The sequence below is a fragment of the Anopheles funestus genome, chromosome 2RL (assembly GCF_943734845.2).
Source record: "Anopheles funestus chromosome 2RL, idAnoFuneDA-416_04, whole genome shotgun sequence".
NCBI lineage: Eukaryota > Metazoa > Arthropoda > Insecta > Diptera > Culicidae > Anopheles > Anopheles funestus.
In genome coordinates, this window is record NC_064598.1 from 20,823,057 (window position 1) to 20,847,240 (window position 24,184).

A 24,184-nucleotide genomic window follows, 5' to 3' on the forward strand; every position below is an offset into this window, starting at 1 on the left:
ACGCGTAGTATAAAAACTCTTGCGCTGTATCAATGCTGTTGTCGGCACCTGACTTTTGCTTAAATATGCATGAAAATGTATATATTTCCCCTACGTAAATAGGCATTTATTTATTGGTGAAGTTTTAGACGTTGCTTCCAATATTTTGGTCTTGTGACGCTTGGTTTAGAAAATCACTTCTTCTTCAATCAAGTCCGTTTGTACTAAGTAATTATTGTTAATGATTTAATGTATGTTACTAAAATTCCTTCAACCATATTGCATCTTTGGATTGTGAGGAAATTTGGAATTTTGGAGAATTTTTGGCTGTAATTAGTCCTTTTACATCAGGTGATTTGTTAGCATAATGATCCTGTGCCTCTTGAAGATTGATCAAAATCCTTCCTCATATCCTTCTCTTCGTCATTAATTAAGATGAACTCAGTTTTTGATTGAACTAGTTTGAACCTATCTTGGAAACTCCTCTCACCGAAGTCTACATTCTATAAGACTATAAGTCTATATTCAGCATATTCTAGTATCTGTATTGAGTTATAGAAGTAAATCCCAACTTTTGGGTATTCCTTTCTAATGCGAAGTTTAATAAGACACGGGATAAGGATTTGGAATGACCAAAGTCTGTAGATTAATTACTCTACGGACTTTGGGAATGATCCAAATACTTAATCTCTTGATGATGGTTGATGTGTTTGTTATCGTAGGAAAATGCAAGTAGATACAATTGCAGTTGAACGACTTTTGCGTTCTACTTGACAACCGCATCCTGGAGAAACAACAAATTAGTCATACAGTAAACGCAAGCAAGCAAAAAGCAAAACATTCGGTACACGCAAAACATGCAATTGTCGTGTAGTGTTTGGCTTTGTATTGCCGCTTATTAGCACGATTACTGCTGTGCTGCAAAAAGCTTTCCAAATATGTTTGATTTCATTTGTTTATCCAACAGTTCACGGCTTAAGCAACGGACGCTGCTCTATCACTGTTGCCAAATGTTGTTAACAGCGTAAAGATGATTATGTTCACACTTTAGCACCCTTCCCAGCAGCAGCAGCAGCAGCAGGTGCGTGCGGTAGATTGTATCCAATTTCGGATATTCCAATGGGCTGACAACCAAATCGGAATTGTGACTATACGCTTTACTTCTTTATTGTCAACAAATAAACAGAATCTCTCTTTACACAGTATAAAAATACACCTTACAGGTTCACTGGTAAACATAACTTGTAGTCAAAATAGAACACAATAATAGCTCACCGCCTCTCCCGGGGGGGCCAGTGGCAGTTTTGTTGGTTTGACCTTTTAGAAACCTAAGCCCTGCACTAGAATGTTACAACCACAGCGTTGCGTAGCTTTTGTAGTGTTTTGATAAACGCCAATTGCTGTTATGGTCAAACGTTTTTAAAAAGGAAGAACATAGTACATTTGTTTGAGGTATTATAATAGAGAAAGATGGTATTGAAAAGTCACCTCCTGCCACGGAAAAGTAGGATTAATTCGCTCAAGTTACGGGTAATCGGGAAACGATTGGTTCGACGGCGGGATTTCGTTACTCGCTTCTGTTAACGTGGTGCAAATTTTAAACTACAGCCACTACGCTTCGTTTATCTACCATTGATTATGTTATTTAGCTTCTAATAAAACGATCTCTTGTTTGAATTGTAAAAGGTAAACGTGCGCCTGAAAATGTTTGTCGCGTGCATAAAAATTGCTTGCAAAATGTATCTAAAAATGTCTATTCTAAAGAGGAAAAAAGCATCTACCATCATCTGTAGAACAGTTATCTGTGTGTGATCGTATAAGAACTGTTTGTAAAGAGTATCGCTACACCTGTATTTATATATCGTACCGGTTTTGTTTTGTTTCCCGACAGGTACTATTGTTCCCGTATTATGTGCTACATATTTATATACTACCGATCGTGCCGTAACCGTTGATTTGCCTGTACTGAGCACCCGTTAGCTTGATCACCCACCGCCGTAGGTGATCTATTTCTTTGAAAATATTCTTTCTTACGCATTTTCGTTTGTGCTGCTGGTTCAAAGGACTTGTTAACTATTTTACACACTTTACTTTAACCCCGAAAAAAAAAGAAATTAATATCGCTTCGTTTCATTTCACACGATTCCACTCGTGCCGCTTCGTTGAACACCTTCTTAATCATTGCCAATTCGAGCGTTCGGTTGTGATGTTGCTAGTAACTTTGTAGCTGGCTCAATCTGTCTTAAGCCGCTGGTTGAAGTTGTGCTTTCTGCATTCGCGCTTTGCCACCCATATGGTGATACTCGATAAACCGAGCACCTTGCATACCTTGCGCAGTAAAGTTCGTGATATGACACGCGAATAGAAGCATATTTCTTGGCTGAACTTTCCACGCAAAGCGCATGAACACGAGCGAGTACAGACAGAGTGCTGAAAGTCGATGGGAAATAGTGAGACAGATTAAACGTTTCTTCATTCTCGTTAATGGGTGCAGTTCATACTTACCACCAGTCATGGTTCCGGAAATAATTTTCGGATCCTTCTTCAGATCACCGAGGGCCGCAATAGGAATGCCCCAGTTTGCCACCGGTCCCCAGAAGTGGGTGCTCATCAAATACTCCCTGAACTCTTTGCTCTTCAGATTGTTCAACAGTTTGCGTCCCATTGCTGCCATCGTTACCAGTCAAGGAGTGAGCCGGTTACCTACGAACCACCAGAGATAACTTATTGTAAACAAGCACTTTTTATGATATCGTTCACAAACCAACAAAAACAACAGCAAAGATAGCACCGATTGCGTAATCATCCAATCTGGTAACGTCGTTGATTAATGCAAGCAATCGTTCTAACTTACCACTTCCCAATCCAAATGCTAATCAGCAAGATGTTGATGCAATAAATTCAAGGGCAACGGGAAAGCTTCTCTCTGCCGAAGGTGTCCGACTTCACGCACTGTACTACACGGTTTTATATTTTTACATAAGCACCAACCGTATTTACACACCCGCCGGAAATCGAACGATGAAAGCAAATATCAACAACACATCAACGCAATTAAAAACAAAACTCATATGTTTTTTTTTTTAATTTCAACTCTGCTGTCAACAATTTGTCATTTATTGCAAGGTGTGTATATCACATTTATGGCACACGTTGTATTGCTACACCTTGGTTGAATGCTGCTCGAACGCAACGCGTTGCTCGACAAGAGGCGGTATGAAATGTTTCAACTGTTGTGAAATATTTCATTTCAATCAGAACGACCGTTGCAACTTTTCATTTGTTTGCTTGTTTCAAACGGAATTCAAAATCAGCGTGGTGATGCACGTGAATAGCGAACGAATGCGGAGATAAGTCGAGGAAAATAGCAAACATTTTACTAAAAAGGGAAATATTTTATACAAAAATTCATACTTAAACTACCATTTTTGCCTTCATTCGCGGAGTTAATTTAAGGAAAATAGGAAAAAAATAATAATCCTCGAATAATCGTATTGATCTCTACCGACCCAGTACGAAGCAAACACCTAACCGACTGTAAAAATCCCTTTTCGACCCGGAGGACCCCATCCTGCAGCATGTCCGTTTTGTACCACTTAACTGCATCCCACCTTCCCCAAATATTCCTGTCTTCTTCCGGCTGACCAACAACGGGAAACAGGCAGCCGCAGGAGCGGAAGGATTTGTTTTGTTCAATCGCATAAGACTAAATACAAATAGGAAATGAATAAATTTCGTCCTTTCGTGCTCATCGCTAGGTTCTCCACCGGCAGCACTTTTGCTTCGCATTTGCGGCACCTCTACCTTTCGGGCAAAGGCTCGTACACTCTTTCCTCTTTTTGTGTGCCAAAGATTTCACTGTATGTGTGTATGTTTTTTTTTTTTGGTCAGGGTTTTGTTGCGCGAGCTTCTTTCTTCACTGATCCCTTCCTCCTTTACCGTTTCCTTTACCGAAAGAAAGGATTTTTTTATGTTATTTTTGATTTATGGCTCCTTTGCGGCTGCCACGGGCATTCGTTGAGTTGCATGAGAAAATGGATTTTTTCGACCATTCGGAACGCGCTCGCTGTTGTTTGCCGCGCGGACGGACGGACAATGAATGCATAACCCGATATCCTTTCAGCGCCGGGGTTAAAACCAGGAGAACTGGTGAAAGATGAGTCCGGCATGCAAAACGCGTACAACGCCGATGCCAAACAGCGACTGCGAAAAGAACTGTCAGGATACCCGAGACTCGACCGACTGACCACTAGAGGCACGCGGGTCACACGGAAAGTGGACCAAACAAAAGGGGCTCACAAGGCAGACGGACGCTGAAGTACTTCCGCCATAGCTCAAGAGGGATGTGAACCGTCATGTGAATCGTTCGGTCGCTGGGTGACGACCCTAACGAAGGCCTCGTCTTGCGTCTGATACCTTGAGATTGGCACGGTACCGACTTTGAGACTGGTTTTGAGCATCATTTTTTTACCTTCTACCCTGGCTTTATACGTGCACTTGTGCGTTACAGTGTCACTATGTCCGCCAATATAGAGATCTGTGTAACGCAACACAAAAAAGTACCCCGAGACCTCACGGACCTTTCGGGGTAATTTCGGGGTTAACTGGTTTTAAATGGGTCCATTCTTCGAATGGGATGCGGTTGAAAGGCATTAGGGCAAGGGTTAAAGGCGAGACACACAGCTATAGAATTCCTTTGTCGCGGTGTGGAAACCGAAAACCTTAATTCAGTTATTGTTATCCGCCAAGATCGATATTCTATATCGACTCTAGATAGCAAATAGAAACATCGACTGATCGAAAGATCGTCACACATTTACGGCTCAAGGCCATGGGTAATGGTGGAGCTTGAATAGAAGAATAGAAAAAAAGGTTTCTTCCTTCAGCTTGCTTTTGTATTTCATCAAAATCACATTAGACGCGCCAGGCTGCTCATACAGCAAGCGAGAATTCGTGAGACACTGAACGTAAAATGTCCTCAATTTTAACGACGCCGTCTCTAATACTTCATCACCTCACATTACAACGACTTCAGCTATTTGTGCTAATATAATTATCCTTCAATTATTCCTACTTTACGATCGAACTCGATCGTGCCGCTACTTTCTTTTTCCCTCCACTGTCCTTTCGTCCATTGTGCCCTTTGTATTGCTTCTCACGCATTGTTGCCACGGTATTAGACGGTCAAAGGCACATCCAACTGGCATCCACAGAGCTTCAGAGCGGTCAAGAAAGGAATACTCATGCTAAAGGGCAGAACAGATAGTGAGAAAAACGGCTAAAACAAATATACTCTATCTGTCTATAAGCCCGCCAGCATGCATTTCAACGGCCATCAGAGCATCTCCGAGGGGCACAAATGCACGCTCCGTTGGTTCTGGTACGGGAAATTGTTTTTTTTTACTTGCCAACGCTTCCACAAGAAGCTGGTTTACTTCATAGTTCCCCCAAGCAGTTACCACCACGCACCGCGTACCGGCCAAATGGCCTTTAATATGGACACTATACCACACACACACACACATACCCATCCAACGTCCCCGGCATTCCATTGCTCCGGCCGCTATCGTATTGCCCCGAGGGTGCAAAAACTTCCTCCGGGCGCCGCTTTCCGCTTGTGGGAAAGTTAAGAAACGGAAACAGGTCACCGGAGACGATGGCAAACCTCGGCAGCAATCCGGCACCACCACCAGGATGCGCGCTCGACTCGAGTTGGATCTTGCTGTCTCTGCCCCGCCCAGATTCTTCACCGATGCAGATTTTCACGCTTCGCTTCGCGGTAACACTTCGACAGGAAGCGATGTCCATTGCGCGCGATGGCAAGAGCCAAATTTTTTGGGGAGGAAAAAACAACCATAAAAAAAAGATCACTCAAAACCCAACGCAACGAAATCCGTCACGAACGGTCCAAGCTTTCGTGAAGTGAATATATTAAAAACTCGCAGGCAAAATGATGATGCTCCCAAGTTCCCATTCAACCTATCTTTTCGGTGTGCACCTTCAGCAGCATCAACCTCACCTTTAGAGGCCGATGGCAATGCTATACGTGTATCTTGTCTTACTCTTCGCAAAAGATCAAGGAAGCAACACGCACAACCAACAAAAAAAAACGCACTTATACACACCCGTCCGTTATGGCACAGCATGAAAACGAGGTGCACAAGGGCACGGGAAGGAAGGGAAAATCCCTTCCCTATCTATCTGTACCAACAACACACGGAACCCCTATTACTATTATCTTCAGCCGTGTTTATTCCCCTCTCTAGCTTTTCGGGGAAGAAAACTCGTGATCTTGCCTTGACCATTTACCAGACCGGCAGCGCGCATCATCGACAGGGCGCATTATCTTGTCTCTTGGTTTGGTTCGTTCGCTCCAGCACTGTATATTAATGTTTTTGTTATTAAAATATTATAATGTGGACGGTCTTCCTTTCGTCTATTCATCCCTTTAAATAGGCCTGTGTCCAGTTCCGTACCGAAGGAACGAAAACAAGATGTGCTATTAGCCCAAGGAGCTTCCTAGACGTCTCGTGTGGAAAAATAAAGTATGTCGTAAACGGAAGGATGGATCGCATGTGTGTGTTTTTTTGTATTCTATAGACACCCTATGCCTCTGTCCTGCGTACGTTCGTTCGCACAACGACGGAACCGATTACACAACTCCCCTTTTTTTGGATGATGGCATGCGGAATAATGCAGCGTACGGAAACGGGAGGAAAGGTCTCACAAGAAGCTAGCTCAGCAGCTGAGCAGCTGAGCATATAAAAAAAACACAGCAACGGAGACAAACACCGAACACCCAACGCGAAAAAGGTTCCCAAAAAAAGGCGATCACCCTGGAGCTATTTCCATGGTTAACCGTGAGCAGACCGTCAATTTGGCCCCTCACCTGGAAGGTTATCACCTTTGTGGTGATGCCCTGCTTTTCACGGGCCAACTACCTCACGCGGATTAAAGCGCACAATATCAACGCGACTCGTAGTCCCCGCGGACAGGACAGGTTCGAGGAGCTGGATGCACCCTTTTTACTACACACGTTACGTTAGAGTTGAGAATTTATTCCTTCACTGTTAATTGATTGGTATAAAACAGGTATCGTTTTAGTTGGAGATTCGAAACACAGCTTAAAAAGACATTGGAAGCTTTAAATAGCTTCTGTGTATATGTATAAAAAAGAACCTCCACTACTCTATGGGCACAACGTGGCTATCATCTATACTGTACGTAGCTATTTAATATCTAACAATGTTCCAGGTGGAACACATCTCTCTTTTGGACGGCACCGTTTAAGCTGTCAATATTATTTGATATCTTATCTTTTTTCTCTTGTTGGATGGAATAACTTCTTACTTCCCTAAGGTGTAGGATCCTTACATTAGTTCGCATTTTACCCTAATGGTTCGAGATGCAATTTCGTTGCACATTGGATGGAATGGAGTTTGTTTACTTGAAGCGCCCCTGAAGATGCGCTGAGAATGTTTAAATTTGTCTCCCACCAATCGGACCGATCGTGCGATTGATGATTTGCTAAAATTAAATGCTTACCCGCTAGCTCTTGTTTCCTTGCTCGGTCCCAAAAACAGGGGACACAACAAAAAACACATGCAATCGCCTTTTTGTTGCCCTAAACATGCGCTTAACTAACACTGATTCCGGCGCAGCAAAATCCAACCAAATAGCATTACAAAGGCCAGGATGGTAAATTGCACCTGCAGTGCGGCAGCTCCCGCCAGACGGCACTTGAACGTTTCGAAGCGCGATTCCTTATCGTTGACAATGTTCTCAAACTCGGCCTCGACCAGCTGCCCGTCATAGTAGGTGATCAGATCCTCGTACGGATACTCGAATCCTTGCAGACATTCGCACTTATAACCGCCCGTTTCGTACCCACGGCCAAGGATCGGGACACACTGGAATGGAAAGGAAGAAGAGCAAAAAGAGAACGAAGAGTATAATGGCAATGGTTCGCCAGTGTGAGGTATCGGTTTGCCCTGTTGCTGCTGCTGCTGCTGCTCTGGTTTGATCTGGTCGTCCTTTTGCGGTGCACTTTTATTAGGTCAATGTCCTTTGGACAGCGCAATAAAAGTATGGCGGCTCTGTTTGGTCGCTTGCATTTTGGTGCAGTACCGGGTGTGGCCCCCTTTTTTTTGTTGGCATGCAGTTGCAACGCGATGGATATGAATATCTTTTTCCCTTCCCGCAATGCAATAGAAAATGCTTTTTTCCATTTGCTCTAGAGTTTTTGTTTTCTCTCCTGTTCGTCTCGTTCTCATCCCATCGAGAACAAAAGGAAATGTTCAGGTTTCACGATGGCCGTTTGCAATTACTATTATCGTCCGAGACACAGAAACGGTTTCTCCGCTCCGTATGCAAAAAAACGACCATTGCAAAATCGTTTCCGATTTGTATAAAGCGGTGCATGAAATCAAAACGCACCCTGGGAGTACACCAGGCAACGAGACAACCGGGCAAAAGGACACGGGCAAAGGTACACGAAACACACGTCGCGCCAAACCATTTCAGGCAGCAAGACGGCGAACAAAAAAAAAAACGCACGCCGTGACCGTGCTGCATACTTACGTATGAAGACTTCTCGTCGCATTTGTGAGTGTTTTTGAATGCATTCGGCTCGTAATAATCATCCGGACATTGGTTGATATCCAGCTGGAGCATGTTCATTGAAACTGCAACGATTCCCCTACACACGGTACACGGTGAAAGAATGGAAAAATAGACGTTATGTGAATATATAAAAAAAAACATTTACAAATATACACAGAGAGCCGGACGCAAAGATTAGTTTGATGCTGAAAAGCGGTTAGGGCCAGCATGCGGCGCTCAAGGAAAAAAAGGGGTAAAACTGCATTTCCGGCTCGACAACAGCAAACAAATAAGGGAAAAAACAAGAAGCTTACTTGAATTCCAGCTTCACCTTCAGGCTGTCCCAGCCGAAGAATGGTACCGCGTACGTTATGAGCCACTTCTTCACATAACCCTTGCAGTCGAACTCGGGCGTCGTCCAATAGCCATGATCCATCGTGGCCGCGTGGTAAAAGTTTGGGAAATGTTCATACCGTTGCGCATACTCGCCCGTCTCGTTATGGCGCAGCCGTATCTTCAGATAGTACTTCTCAAGCGAATCGAAATTCGTTGCCCACCGCTGCTTCAGCAGCCGGAAGAACGGTTTGTCGATGTACTCTTCGCCCGTTTTGTTGTACCGTGCCAAATCTTCCATGTTGAATTTGCGCGTGTTTAGTTCGCGCTTGTACGCGTACGGTCCGAACAGTGTACGGTTCGGGAACTTGCGTCGATCCCACATCGTGGCCGCCGACCAGATGCGTGTATTGCCGAGCACCAGTGCCAATGTTTCACCCATCATTTGATCTTCAGTTAACGGCTTATCTGCAACCCGCTTGCCCGAATACACCTCGGTCGGGTCCGATATCTGCAGGAACGCGCTGATAAAGTTTGCCAATCGGATCGCCATCTTGGCTTCGTTTTCAAACTGCTTTTGCGCTTCGTACGCAAACTCGCCGGTTAGCATCAGATCCTGCGGGTGATAGTTCTTGCACGATCGTCCATTGACGCCCAAAATGAACTTCAGCACCTCGTTGATGTTGAGCTTGTGGGAATGCAGCGAGCTCGGGCCGGTTGTGTAGTTTTTGTACTCGTAGTACCGATTTAGATACTGTTCCCGCACGTACGTCGGTGCACGGAACCACTTGATCGGTACCTTTTGAACCCCTGGAATTGGAATTGGATACATGGAGAAAATTAAATTAAATGTCCAAAAACACTCCTCGCAACTTCAAAAAAGCTAAAACTCACATCCTATTTTCATACAATCGAACCCATTGTAAAACTGTTCGTCCGAGGCACGCTCGAGTATCTCCCCAAGGTATGGTCTCCGCACAACGCCCGGTAAACGGTACCCCGGTTTACAGCGACACTGATAGCCACCTCTTCGGAATCCCCAACCATCTATCGGCTCGCATTCGGTTGTTTCCTTTTTGCAGCGTGCCGTATCGGCGAATACGTTTGGCCCTTTGTTACCCTCACCTTTCGGGCATTGGTTTATATCGATTCGCTCGAAATCCATTTCTAGCACCGAAACGGCCGTATACCTAAGAGGAAAAAGAATATTTATTTGAATGCTTTAAAGGCATCCTCTCCCCAAAACGACTCGCCGAACTTACGTCGGGTATTCGATGTGCCGGAACTGTGTATGACGCGGGTATATATCGGCAATCGGTGTAACAGCCGCCACAAGCCACTTGTTTGACCGACGACAGTCAAAGTACGGTTTGGTAAATTTTACCGGACCCGGATCTTCATCCGCTCCAGGCGGCCCGTGGAATGTGAACGTTTCGTTCGTGTTGTTTGCGTACCGAATTTCCACCTGATACGTCGTTTTCGTGTCGTGCCGCTTTTCCACATTGTCCGGCAGCCATGCATTGTACCACTCGTTGATGTGGTAGTTCTTGATCGTATAGTCGTGCAGGGCAGAATCCGGAGGAAACGCGCCCAGATCGCGCACGTAGAACGTATTTAGGGTGGAAATTTTCTCCAGATGAATCGGATCGTTAAAATCATCCTCCCGGTAGGTGCGCGGTGCAAACCGAGGGAACGTTTTGTTGAAGAAACCACGGTACGAGGAGGAAAACGATGAGTTGGGTGCAAAGTAGATGGCGGACGCGTTAATGTGACGATTCGTGGATACATCTGCTACGGTCGACAGGAAGTAGTACATCATGCCCGGATCGTACGTATCGTTTATGGCCGGTCGAATGAAGCGGCTCTGCAGGATGTAGCTCCAGAAGAACGCCCGACTCAGTGCCATGTTGTGCAGGTGCAGCAGGGCCGTTCGATTGGGAAACACGGGATTGATGTTTACATCCTTAATGTCCGGCAGATGGGAAACGCTTTCCTCCGGCAACGTTAAATCCCGGGGTGGTAAAATTGGACAGTTGTCCCCATTCACCTTGTCGAAGCGGACCTTTATTTCGTCGAACGCGTCCTTTGGTTGCCATTCGTACTGGGCCAACACGCCCATCAGGGTGAGCACGGCAAACAACCCATAGCTGCGCCACAATAAACCCATTTTTTGGCGGAAGTTTTACTACCGCTCGGATTTAACAGACGTCCCGTTGTTCTAACCCCACTATAAGGCACTTTTGGTGAGCTAATACAATTGCGTTTAAATACCGATTATCGACGACAAACAACTCATTTCACCTGACACACCCAACAAGATGTTTGAACATGCCAGAATGCGTAGGCTGGTTCACCCAGTGCATTTTGACGTTTCCACGCAAGAAGAAGAAGAAGGTTGACTCTGACATTTTGGATCCAGCAAACAAGCGCCGCTTCAACGCGTGCTACAGCTGCATCGAATCGTTTCACTGCTTTGCTCCTTTCGTTTTCATTATTTGACTCTGTTTCTGTTAATTTTAGTTGCTTCGGAACAAGCAAGGTTGAGGAAAAACATTAAAATTAACATGACTTTCTACTATCAGCATACAAATGCGATTTCAATTGATGCAGTTTCAGCATCATATCTTTTTGTATTTCCGCTTTCATGTGTATAGCCCAAACAACAACAAAAACAATGAGTGAACTATATTTCCTACATTATGCGTAGTTTCTTTCAAGTAGAAACATACAATTCCGTTCAGAATTCGATTTTGAAACAGTAGCAATGCAACGCGATACCAACTGCAGCACACCCGCCTGCAGTACGCCAACTCACAGCCGCCTTCGCACTGACAGCACCGTGCTGTCACTTTGCTACATTCGATTCAAATCAAACGAACGAATCGTTACGTCGACTGTAGCCGTGTGGTATGTCGACCACACGTGTTTGTTTATTCAAATGCCGCGAGTAAACGGGTCAATGCACTGCGCGAAACCGAATTGGCGCAGCAAATGCATGACGAGCGCGTTTCTGCAGCTTGCCGCTAAATACGGTAAAGATGAACATAAATCAATTTGCAGTCTGTGTTTGATTTTGGCGAACGTTGGCCCACGTGATGATAAAATAGCGTTTCTACACATGAGATCATGCATGGAAATAACATTTCCAAAATGTAGCAAATGCATAAGTAAATAAGCTAAGTAGAATTTTTCCATTTGTAAATCAATATCTAAACATGTTTACCACGATTTAAAAATGAACAAAGCCTACTCTCGTAACTGCTTATTACGTGCCAACAAATAATCATAAATGCCCTTGAAAACGATAAAATGTTTCAGCACGTATTTTAAGCGCTAATGCAAACGATGAGAAAAAAAAAACATTCACAATGCAAATATTCTAAAGACGCATCACTAGCGGCCAAAGATTCACGCGCATGTCGCACGTTCAGCGTGTTGTAAATATATAAAACCAAACAAAAAAGGAACAAAAACAACGTTTCCCCACAACCAACGCAGTTTGCTTATCCTCCGAAGCGTACCTAAAAAACCTCTAACCCGCTCAGTGTACGCGCAAAATCTTTTGCGCGCGCGAGATTCAATCGGCCAGAGTGCATTGCACTTTTTATCTTTTTATTTTCGGCAACAGCTGCTGTTTGCTGTTGCGTTTGCGTGCATCGCCCAATCACGTCGACGCAGATAGGCACCGCATTCGAGAAGGATGCACGGAACAATCTCAAGTCAACAGGATGATGTGAACCGCTAAAACAGAAAGCAAGAAAATAAAACAACTTGCTACACTCCCGTCCTCCGCTCCCCCACCTAACTCACCCACCGGCACCGGGAAACAACAAGGTAGGACGATCTGAGCCGAGAAGATCGTCGCTGCCTGGGAACATGAGAAGAAATACAACGCCACGGTTTTGCCAACCTTTTTGGCAACTGTTGTTCGCCGTGGAAATAAAACAACCGAATCGAACCAAACCCAAGCAGACAACGCAGACGGGAACGCGTTCGCCACTTTTTGGGACTAAGGCAGACTCCGGTGTGAATGCACCTTCAAAGTGGAAAGCTCACGATCTACCCCTACACTTTCTGGGAGGGGAGGATCGGAGAGCTTTCGGGTGTAGAATTGGACATTATGCAAATTCACTTCTCAAGTGTGTCTGTGTGTGTTCGCGCTGGTCAAATGTCGGAATGTATCTTGCAAGCGTCGAACGTGTCACAAACCAGTGACAGTGATCGTTGGACAGCTTTGGATGCAAATTTGTGCATCGGGTTGACACTCGCCGCAAGTACTGCGGTGTGAGGTTTTTGCAATTTGTTCGGAAATTTAAACGATCATTTTAATATAAGCCGAAAAAAACGCACTTTTGTCCGTGGTTATGTGAGGAGGAGAACAGCCATCAAACGATTAATACCTAAATTAGGGTAAATTTGAATCAAAATTGAAATATTATTTTTGATTTATTATTTAAGACACGAGATAAGAGTTAATACAGAAAAATAATTTTTCACGTGAGCATGTCTTTCTTATTTAATAAGTCTTATTGTTATGTATTTTTAATATATTTTTAACTTTTTAATTTTAGGTTGTTTTACGTATTACGTTTTACTTATATTAATATCCATTCATTAATCCATTTGTTTCTTTTTTGTTTTCATTTCTCATTACTTTCCTTCGCCTTGTCCTTTTCCTACTGTGTTATATTCGCTTTTATTCGCATTCTAATGTATTCTTTTCACTTGTTTGGTTGTATTTTCTTATTTTCTTTATTGCATCTTTGTTGAATGTTTCACATTTCCATTTTTTCAAAGATTAATTCAATTTTTCTTTCTTATCAGGAATGTTTTTCTTTTCCCCTCTTTCATTTATTTCATCAATTACACATTTCCTACAATCTTTTTCACATTCCTTTATTTTGATCGGATTATTTCGGTCCACTAAATACGGTTGAAATCAATTTATACTAAGTGCTCTGGTTTCACAAAAAACAATAGTCCTGTGTACAATTTCTAGCAAATAATTGAATGCAGAATGCAATAATTTGCTAACGATCGTATGATCAGACAAATAGCAATATCATTAATCACACATAAACTTTACCTCCCACCCACCAACCGAACGCATCTAAATTCATTCAGTGGATGGAATGCTAAAAATGTGCTCACAGCAGCAAAAAACAAAAAACTCACCCCCAACCTAGCACGGTCCACACAGTTCAAGGCATAATTTCTACACGTTCCCACAGCAAGACTCGAACTTGAAATAGAACGCAGTTGCAATTTTGTTCACGCCCGCAAACGCAACCCTCGGCCAGCCAAGACTATGGCTTGAGTTTGATGTGATAAATTTAGCCAAAAAACACCAACCACCCAGCATGTTGGGTGCAGCATTTCTTCTTTTTTGCAGCTTTTCGTTTCACTACCCCCTCAAACCTCTCTCTCTCTTTCCTCCCAGCCAAACCCCTTTACCCTTCCTTCATTTTGATAGTTTTTTGCGCACAAAAGCATTTGAACGATGTAAGTGAGTTTGTAAATAATTAGTCGCTTGAGGTTAGAAATGGGTTTCCCAGCTGTAAATTCGTTTCATTATCGCTCCCAAAAACCGAAAATGTTCCAATCGCCTAAAATTGCAACATCATTACAAATACACACACACACACAAGGGCAGTTATAAAATTATACCGTGTGGTCCCTCCATTATGGGTGAATGCATCATGGCACGGAGTGCATTGTGTATGGGGTACGGTAAGTACGAAAGTAGTAGAAAGCGAGAAAGTACGACAAAAAGAGAAACAACAGCATCTTGTTGGTCTTTTTTTTTGTTTTGGTGACTAAAAGGAAAATTTTTAAAAATATTCCCCACGGTGTACGAAAACCGCAAAAACCACCGAAACGCAGCATTTGAAACAACACAACAACAAAGACAAAAAAAACGAAAACCTTGCACACACAAGCAGACCAAATGTTAACTTTATGCACTTGCACTTGCACCACACAGCCACACACACCGTTTATCAAGAGAGCGAGAGAGGTCTTTGGACTTTTGAAGTTTTTCTGGCAATTAAGGTATGGTTTTTTTTGTTCTTGATATTGTTGCGTACTTTTCATTACGAAATTGGTGCATTTGTACAGTTTACTGTGGCGCAAAGTTGCATTTTTCTTTATCCCCCCCTCCCACATGACCCTCTTTATTGCTTTCGTCTGACGTCCATTTTTACCAACCTTCCAACTGTCAAACGTATATGAAATATAGGATGGAAAGGTGTACCAAAAAAAAAGGCGGTAGGAAGGGGAAAGATTATCAACTTGCTCAAATGCAGCCTGATGTCTTGATCGCGCACATTATCACACTGCACTGTAAACTGAGCGTCGTTATTATCGCGCGCTGCACTGTAAAGCGGGCGCGATCGCAATTGGTGTTGGTATTTCTAATCGTGCTTCATGGTGTGCCGAAAATGTGGAAGTATAAAGTAAAAATTCGAATCAATTTCTATTCTGCACTTTCTGCAACAGAGCACCATGCACACGCACACTGCAGTCGTATAAGCCTGGTGTTGGTGACGCAATTTTACTTTTCGGCCACCCTCCCTTCTCCCTTCCCTCGCCCCCTTATTTTGGGGGTCCTTCGACCAACTTCTTGCCAAGGGTGACCACGATGCCCAACCCACACACAGACACACACATGAACCGTTCGTATGTATGCAATGTTTTGTGCAGTTCGATGCAATTTGTGTGCAGCCGGGTGAGTGCACCGGCCGCTTGTGCCAATGACCGACCGATCGGTCGGTCTGTTACTTTTTGTTGGTGTCTTTTTTTTTTGTTGCTGTTGTTTTGGTTTCATTCGCGAAAGGGAACCACTGTACTTACCGTTTGCACATTCTCTTCACCTTCTAACTTATCCTCCACATTTACGTGCGTTTGCCATTTTAACGAATTGCGATCGAAGACGATCTCGACTGCATTGTGGGCGAAGGAGAAAGATGGTGGCGATGATCGTACGGGAGGTGGGGGTAAAGTCGACATGGAAAAAAAAGGTACAAAAATTGGCGATGCATCTTCGTCATTGCCGAATCTGTTTGCAAGCTGGTGTTTGCATTTAAAATCTTCTCTCCACGCTTGTATCTTTTATTTTATCGTTGTTTTTGTTTTCTCTGTAGCTTCTTTTCGTTGGTTTTGTTTCTGTTAGTTCGTTCCTTTAGCTCTAATGCAGCTCCCCGGGATGGGCGCAGTATCACTCGCACAACGCATCATCATGTCCCTCTCACCTCCCCCCCCCCACCCTTTTCCGGCCAATGTGCATCTAAAAGCGTTAGGAATTTGTTTGGTTTGGTTGCCTCTTCTCTCAGCATGTTCGCTTACCGGTTCCTAATGTTTCATTTCGTCTTTTTTTTTTGGTTCATTTGCTAAACTGCTGCGTTGCTTTTGCTCGCAAAATTTGGCAATAAAGAAGTCATTAAACTTTGCACATTTGTGTGGCGTGGTGCAGGCATAACGATGCAGCTACAACGCGTGTGTGTGTGTGTGTGGGGACAGTATTATAATTCAAACAAAAACATTGGCAAAAGCAGCAGTAGAAGTGACCAGCATGCTCCCGCTAACTATAAACCCCACGGGTCGACGGAATTAGAAGCGATTGTATAATATGGCCGTGTCCGTGAAATTTATCCGATGCGTAATTTATGTGAGGGATGTAAAAGACAAAAAAAAACAATGGCAACTTCTAATCGACACTGCACGCATGCTGCTGTTATTGTGATGTAATTTGTAGCGTTTTGGATTAATGAATCTTTTGGGCAGAGTCATTCATTTAAATCTTTTGTGAAGAGTCATTCGAATCATGAGTCGACTCTCAACTCTCTAGCTGACGATTTTATGAAGCTTCTTCTTGGCTTAACGACCTTACAGGTCACGCCGGCCATTTCTGGCTTACTAGACTTATTTTACCACGTAGCCGGATAGTCAGTCCTTGCTACGGGGGGACGGTCCGGATGGGATGAAGCTATTTCCGTGATTGGTTAGCTTTCTTTTTTAACAGCTGTACTAGTTTAACTTATTCTAATCATTGATTCAAACAAGAAAATTTCAACTGAATCTTTAATGTTTCACGGATCTTAAGAGATTCCGCTGCAATCTTCAACAATTCATGAATTATAATAATATAGATCCTGAATCATTCCTTTGGTCATAAAGAATCTTTCCTGATTAATGATTTTGAATCTATTTTATAACACACTAGTAATTAAGCTTATTCAGGGGAGGCAAAAAACGAGCAAAGAAATGTTAAATATTAGTAAAAAAAATTGATAATTTTTGTTTAAATGTTTTCTTTTCTACAAATAATGCTTTTAAATATAAACATTATTAATGTACATTTTATTGTAATATTGCATTTAAGTTTGTTCCTTTCTCTCCCCACCATTACGTCGACATTAATCAAACCCACGCCACGTGGTTTGCCGCGTTGCATCAAGATCACGCATCCGAAACAAGTGCTTGGCCGGCTTTTCTCTTTTTCTTCTCCACTTTTACCCTCTTCTTTTAGCCAGTCATTCTAACCGTTCACTTTCATGCCCTATCGTATTGCGAAAGTGCAACGGAACGGCCAATTGCATCGTTGCAGTGGACGACGACATTTTGAAGACGCCTCACTTTTGGCGCGCATTTTGCTGCGTCGTTATTGATGTATTTGCCGTAGTTTGATATTGCTTTTACCCAACCATTTTGCTCTGATGCACTTTCTTTCTCTTTCTCATTAGCGCTGTGCTGCCATGTACTTGACTGTACGATTTTTGTACTTGCCGTTTATGCCGCCTTAAACTCGACTCGGCAAAACATCCGATTACAACCCCCGACTATCAAGCGATCGTAATGCGTTCCACATGCGAGCAGAATGTTAATTAACTTCCTTATACGTTGGATGCATCCATTCGATTATTTGCGATTGAATGTGTGGCGAGATGGATTACTTTGGAGTAGGCGCATAAAATGGCTAAAGCCAAACTGTCTTGCGTACGATCACAGCAAGGACACACCACAAGTAGCTCGCAGCGGTAGAAAAACCAAAAAAAAAACTTCACACGCACCACAGAAGAAACAAAAAAAACATGTTCCATGCAAAATGCGAACTCTTGCCCTGGAGTTCGTTGAACTTTACTCGCGAATCGCGAATCCCTTCTTGAGCCGCAGAATGGAGCATGTGAGAGGTGTTTTGTAAGCGTGCGTTTGCGTATGCGTTTCCGTTTTTTTTGCTGCTGTTGTTGTTGCTGGTTCTCAGCAATCGCCTTTTTTCTTTGCACGTTTCTTTCTTCCGAGGTTCATATGACAAAAAAAAGGAAAACCAACCGGCTGGCGAAAAAGTGCGTAATGCGATGGATTTTTCAAGCAATAAGGACGCCAAGGCAATGCAAAACACCCTGCTGTTGGGGGGTAATGGTGGATGCATTATACTTCTATCGATTGTTTGCGTGTCTGTATGTGTCAATGATTGAAGTATTATGCTGCTACCCGGACGGATGCATTCGAGGAACAGATGCAGTGCGGATACCGTTAGCTTAATTGTATTTTGTCCAGCGGGGTTATGAAATGGTAGAAGTTTTATTTACTATTAATTTTATATAGAGGAGAAAACTCCGATATTTTTGCAATACATTACAAAATTAAGAATATTACAAGCAAGTTAAATTTACTGACATATAACAAACTAGCAGCTAAAGCTGTAAATTCATCTCCATCCCCAACAACATTTTTTTGATATCGTTAAAATCTTGACAGCGATTTACCTGATATTTTTAATATTTTTTCATTATTTACTTCAATTTATTCGTTTTTAGTTTATACGAAAGTTTTAATAAATTCTCAATCAAAAACCGCGTTGTTAATGTATCGATTAGCAGCATAAATTTAACTTAAATAAATTACAATTTTGTCATAAAATGCATAAGGATTTTCAATATGTTGACAGCATCTTGAGGAAGACAATTTAAAGTCTTATCTCAAATTTCTGTGAATCTTAAAGGAACGAACATTTCTTTTTTTGCTGATCGTCGATTAAAGTATCGTTTAGGTTGGAAATATACTGTGAGGTTGATCAAAGTATATCTCCTTGTTGCATAATGTAAAGTACGTCTTCCCTGACATCTGTCGATGCCATCGTCAGCCAAGTAATTCTTTCTTTTTTTTTCACAAGTAACTCAGGTACGACTTTGTTCAAATTATTTTTGAACATTTGTCCGTTATCTGTAGATGAATCATGAGGTCACTATGCCCTCGATCTTCAACTCTAGCTTCTGCTACACTTTAACGTTATGTTTGCTGTCTGGAGACTAGAACTAGGGGCTCTGCCATTTGTTTAGAAGTTAGTAGAATTTATAAATGCAAGAATGGTGTGCCTCGGGATGTAAAATTTCTTCGCTGTGGCGCGTTTAGCTTAATGAGGATGAAATATGGAAATAATAATTTAAGTAGTAATCGTATTAGCCCAAAAAAAATCATGAAATGTAATAAAAATATGAGTCGAAACAATACTTCAATAGAAGTGAAATTAAAAAAAACTAACCTTAAATATAAATCGAAAAACGTATCAAACCAATTATTAAAATTAATAAATTTACTTATGCCAAATCAATTTTCATCCCCCTGTTTGGCACATTCTATTACACAACTGCTTCGAAACAACTTACGAAACGCCGCAACCGAAGCATCACATCACTTCAAAGTGCATTGCTCCCGGCCAATAACACAATGTGTGCGTAACGCACTCGATTACGTTTATTGCCAGTTGGATGCTGCACAGTTGCCAGGTTTGCCAGTTTGCCATCCGCGAAACCCAAACGTTCTTTTCCCATCGAACAAAGAACTTCAACCGCCTTCCGCCTCGTTGCTGCCCTTTCATTCGCCCACCCGACGATGACAGGGAAAAGGGAAAATTTATTTTTCCCCATCAACGATGATGGTGCGTAGCATTTATGATTTGCATAAAAGTGCAGCTGCATCTTTGCGAGGTGTTAGAAAATGGTCCCCCCGATACATATCCCGGGCCAGATGGAAAAGATGAAGAAAACAAGAGGACGTACAAAACAGGACACGGCACCAGGAAACTACCTTGTCAAGCTAAACTTAACGGTCGTGGTGTCCGGTTTTGGATTTATTCGTTCTTCTTTTTCCCGCACTTCTCACAGGATTCTTAGAAATTTATCATTTGTACATACGACCAGAAAAAAACACAAACACATACGAAACAGCGATGTACAATGGCTGTACATCCTGATGCAATAAACAACGACCCAGGACCAGGGTAAGATGTTTATCATTCAAATGCAATTGCAATTGCAACTACCGGCCGACAACCAATCGACGGCCTGTTTTGCGCGACTGATGACTTCCTGTTTTGAACCGCTGTCCGCTGAAACGCTGCACGAAGGAACGCGAACCTAAAGGAGGTAGCAAGCAAATGCAGGGATGCGATAGAAAAGATTCAGTGCAATTGAAAACGGCATTCGGCAATCGGTGGAATTCTGCGTTGCAGCCTTAATTTTCACCCTCTTTTGTAATCGTACACACTCTCCCCACAGGGGCGCATCCTGTGCATTAGTTTGCGCAAGGGCTCCTTTTTGTTCCGTTTGGTTTGTGCAACTCCACCATTCAAACCCTCCCCAGTAGAAAGGGTGAAATATCTTAACGTACGCATAAATAAAACCAACCACAGGATGAGCACAAACACAGGCACGGCACAAAAACACACACACGATCGTCCGACAAGATCGGCAATGGTTCGGGTGAAACAGGAAGCAGGACTTAGGTTCCCATTCCCGGGACGACGTTCCTGTCGTCCTTCCTTTACCGTAAAGGAACATCGAGAATCGAGCGTTTCTGCTCGGTACACGGTCCACGATGGTCGCGACAGCCGGTGCCAGGGGACACCCGTGCGCGGTACGAAAATCTTGCACAAATGCTTTCTTTTCCCATCGGGGTAAGTTCGCCCAGTCCGGTGGCGTTGGCCGGGGCAAGAATTGCGAAAAATTGTACCAAAACGTATGGAAAAATTATACCCAAAAAATTGTGCGGAGAGTAAAGAAAAACAAAAACCAGCAAAACTTAAATAAAACAACAACATCTAACATACGAGCACGATAAAAGCAAAAACGCCCGGTTTGGCAGAAACCATGCGGAGGAACAGGAAAGCCAACAACAGCACACCAAAAAACCGAACGTTCAAACGATCAAATCAACCAAAAACTCGGTAAAGCAAAGAACAAAGTGCATAATCACAGCAGATGCAGTTTTGCACCAGACGAACGACCGGGGCAAATGAAGAAGGAGCAACAGCTAAAGGAAAGAAAAAGAGTCCATGGCGAACATTACAGCGCACGCTGGTGTGCAGTGCTTGGCGTGCGGTTATGAATCCCACGGGCTGGACATACGGCCCAACGCAGGCCCCTGAAACAGTGCCCCAAACTGTTGGGTAAAAGGGAAATGGTACGATTTTGAAAGGATTCGCCTTCAATGAATGGTTGAAGCTGCAATGTAAAGCGAGTTTTACAACTTTTTTTTTCTTTCCTTTTTGCTTTACTTGCCTTGTCTTGATTTGTGTTGCTTGTTTTAGATTTTACTGATGGTGATTAATTTTTAATGTGCCGTGAAACCGTGCGCTTTGGATGGTTAATAGTTGTTAATTTTCTTTACATTTCGTATGTTTTTATAACTTTATTTATGTAAGCGGGTATTGAAAATATTAAGGTATAAAGATTCCAAAATCTTCAAAACTTTTAATCAGAACCAATATCCAAACATCGGACAAAGGACGCTACAGAAATCTAACGAATAACTCTACTTTTTTAGAGAATGCATCCGTCATGAACTGACGGAAGTTTTTAGTTATGGCAGAAGAAAATTTCAGAATTCATGACAATTAATTGCATTTAACGTTGCTATAAACCTTTTAATCAATAAGTTTAATCAACCATGTCACCTATACTTTAAATTTTTGTAGAGTACTTATCATTCTCCAACATATCTTGCATAAGATTTAGTTAGACAGTTGAACAGAATTTACTAGTGCTGTTGTTAATGAAACTCACGGAAAGATTTATTCATATGAATCTTCAGTGAAGAGTCATTCAAACCATGAGTCGATTTATGAAGGGAATGAAGAAGGATCTTCATAGATTCGTGAATCACTAAGGAATTATGACTTTACACATTTTTACGTGATTGGCTTAATTAAAATTGTTATTCTTGCGCAGATAAAATAACCTAAGTGGGTGACCCGGTGGAATATTTGATAATAGGAATACTTATTCTCGTTTCAAATTCCTCTTCTTGCTTACTGTAGTACAAAGGTCTTTATTAGACACTGAATATTTTCTTTTGTAGTGTAATCTACTCTAAAATTGTCGTTGCTTTTGCTTGGTTATGGGTCAGGGCGTTAAACTAGATTCCGGCGCATATTGACGTTGACTTGAGCCAAATGGAATATTAACCAAAAAGGCAGAAAGAACTAAACTTCAATTTGCAGAGGATTCTACACTCTCGAGGACCGAGACACGACGTGTAGAATATGCCGCAAATTAATATGCTCATATTTTGTTTCCAACCATTAGTCTTAGATTATGCTGTAGAGAACCTCAAAGTATTGATCCGATACTTTTGCGTATCGACTGTATATAAACTTTGCTTAGTAGCGATGTGACATTTCATTGAGGTAGCTGAGTTATTTTACATAGAAGATATACTACCCGTATAGAAGATCTCCTTGTCAAAACAGGCATAGAGTCAAACGTGTCTAACAGCTGACATTCAAAGAACACAAAGTGGCGAATTTTAAACCAAAATTCCTATTAAATGTCAGTAACAGGATTGCTTCATGAAAGAATTAAAAAAAATGTAAATAAATACCAACAAAGGGACCTTTTCAAACATAAAAAAGTCATCGCTTTGACCCCAACCATAAACATACGTAATTCACACGAATTAAATAAAAAAAAATCCCATCCTGGTTCATCCACCTCGTTAAACTACCCCTAACAACATTTCTTCCTAAGGGTCATACGAAACCCTAATTTATCCAAATTAGCTAACACCTTAAAGTCCCCGACGCTGATGCCCTGTTCACCATGACCCATAAAAGGCTCAGGTTGTTCTGGTTGATCGCCAGCAGGACGGTCCTCGTTTATCCGGCACGTGCCATCAACTTGCTACCAGTGTGTTACGATTTCACAAAAGTCACCTAAGCTTGATTATCGTTTAGAAATCTTCTATGGTGACGATTGATCTGACCCAGACTAATTGTGTGAGGGTCACACACAACTTTTCTACAGGGTCAGGGGTAAGAACTCGGGATGTTTTTGCTTCCAGAACCTGCCCGATACGTTTAGAATATTGTACGGAATGTGAATTACCTGTTTGGTAGAAGCAACAACGAAGGAACATAAAAACATACGATCGCGACGCACGGTCTCAAAACGATATCAACCCTAGGGTCTCACATAAATTCTCTCTCTGTAATATGCTGTTAGACCCAACAGACATTAAAAAAAACTCGAGTAAGACAAATCCCCAGCGCAGAATTGCAGAAGATCATGAAAGGATTTCAGCAGCAACCCGTTCCGGTTAAACGTTCCCTATCCATGTACAACCAGTGTCAGGGTCGATAGGCGTATTGTTCGTCGAGACAATAGCCAATGGCCAGACGATGGTAGACTTCTTTTATCCAGCTCGGGACATCCTCCCGACGAGAGATCCAGTTTTTTTTCTTGCTGAAGAGATGTATGCAGAAGGACACATTCGCAATGTTGGTCAATGGTCATGCAATGTTACGGCAGGACATCAGTAGGGGAAGGCAGATCTACTGTTCGATCTTGCCGAGTACTTGTCGGGATGGTATGTTCCATTGTTTGTCATCTCTCATTGGACAGACCGGACAGCAAGTGGGAAAACTGAAAATCCTTTCTGAAAGGGTTTTTTTTGTTGGGATGTTTTGCTTGTTTTCACATCACTTTGATTACGATTTTCAAGGATCGTCATTTGTTTGTTCATCTATTTTTTGTTTTTTCTTCTCCAAACCATCTCTTCAAACGCAGTTAAGGATCGTATGCGTATGCCCTGGGAAAAGTGAACCATTGTCCAGTTGCTATGAGAATCGATGGGTTTTTGGGTAAGATCATTCCGGTTGCCAACTGCACGCTCAAGATCTCCGTTTAACTCCGGCACTCGTCCAATGCTATCCGATCAGTGGTGGCTGCTCTCCATGCGCTCGTATTACAAGCGGAAGTGCTGCCGGTTTTCTGGC

The 24,184-nt window shown here is 42.5% G+C and overlaps 2 protein-coding genes across 3 annotated transcripts; both read right to left on the reverse strand.

The window, feature by feature from the left end:
• Window positions 1–1,121: 1,121 nt before the first annotated feature.
• Window positions 1,122–3,057, reverse strand: LOC125763140 (mitochondrial pyruvate carrier 1). Of its 2 annotated transcripts, none has more exons than XM_049425980.1 (3): window positions 2,834–3,057; window positions 2,485–2,702; window positions 1,122–2,409 (listed from the first exon to the last, which is right to left on the reverse strand). In XM_049425980.1, exons 2-3 carry the CDS (start codon window positions 2,651–2,653, stop codon window positions 2,222–2,224), a joined length of 357 nt encoding a protein of 118 aa, XP_049281937.1. In that variant the 5' UTR covers window positions 2,654–2,702; window positions 2,834–3,057; the 3' UTR covers window positions 1,122–2,221. The 2 variants fall into 2 exon arrangements, with proteins under 2 accessions (XP_049281937.1, XP_049281936.1); XM_049425979.1 differs by having other exon boundaries at window positions 2,485–2,682; window positions 2,834–3,053.
• A 3,959-nt stretch (window positions 3,058–7,016) lies between these two features.
• LOC125763053 (uncharacterized) lies at window positions 7,017–11,281 on the reverse strand. Its single transcript, XM_049425824.1, has 5 exons — window positions 10,176–11,281; window positions 9,808–10,103; window positions 8,895–9,723; window positions 8,560–8,677; window positions 7,017–7,889 (listed from the first exon to the last, which is right to left on the reverse strand). Exons 1-5 carry the CDS (start codon window positions 11,078–11,080, stop codon window positions 7,620–7,622), a joined length of 2,418 nt encoding a protein of 805 aa, XP_049281781.1. The 5' UTR covers window positions 11,081–11,281; the 3' UTR covers window positions 7,017–7,619.
• Window positions 11,282–24,184: the final 12,903 nt, after the last annotated feature.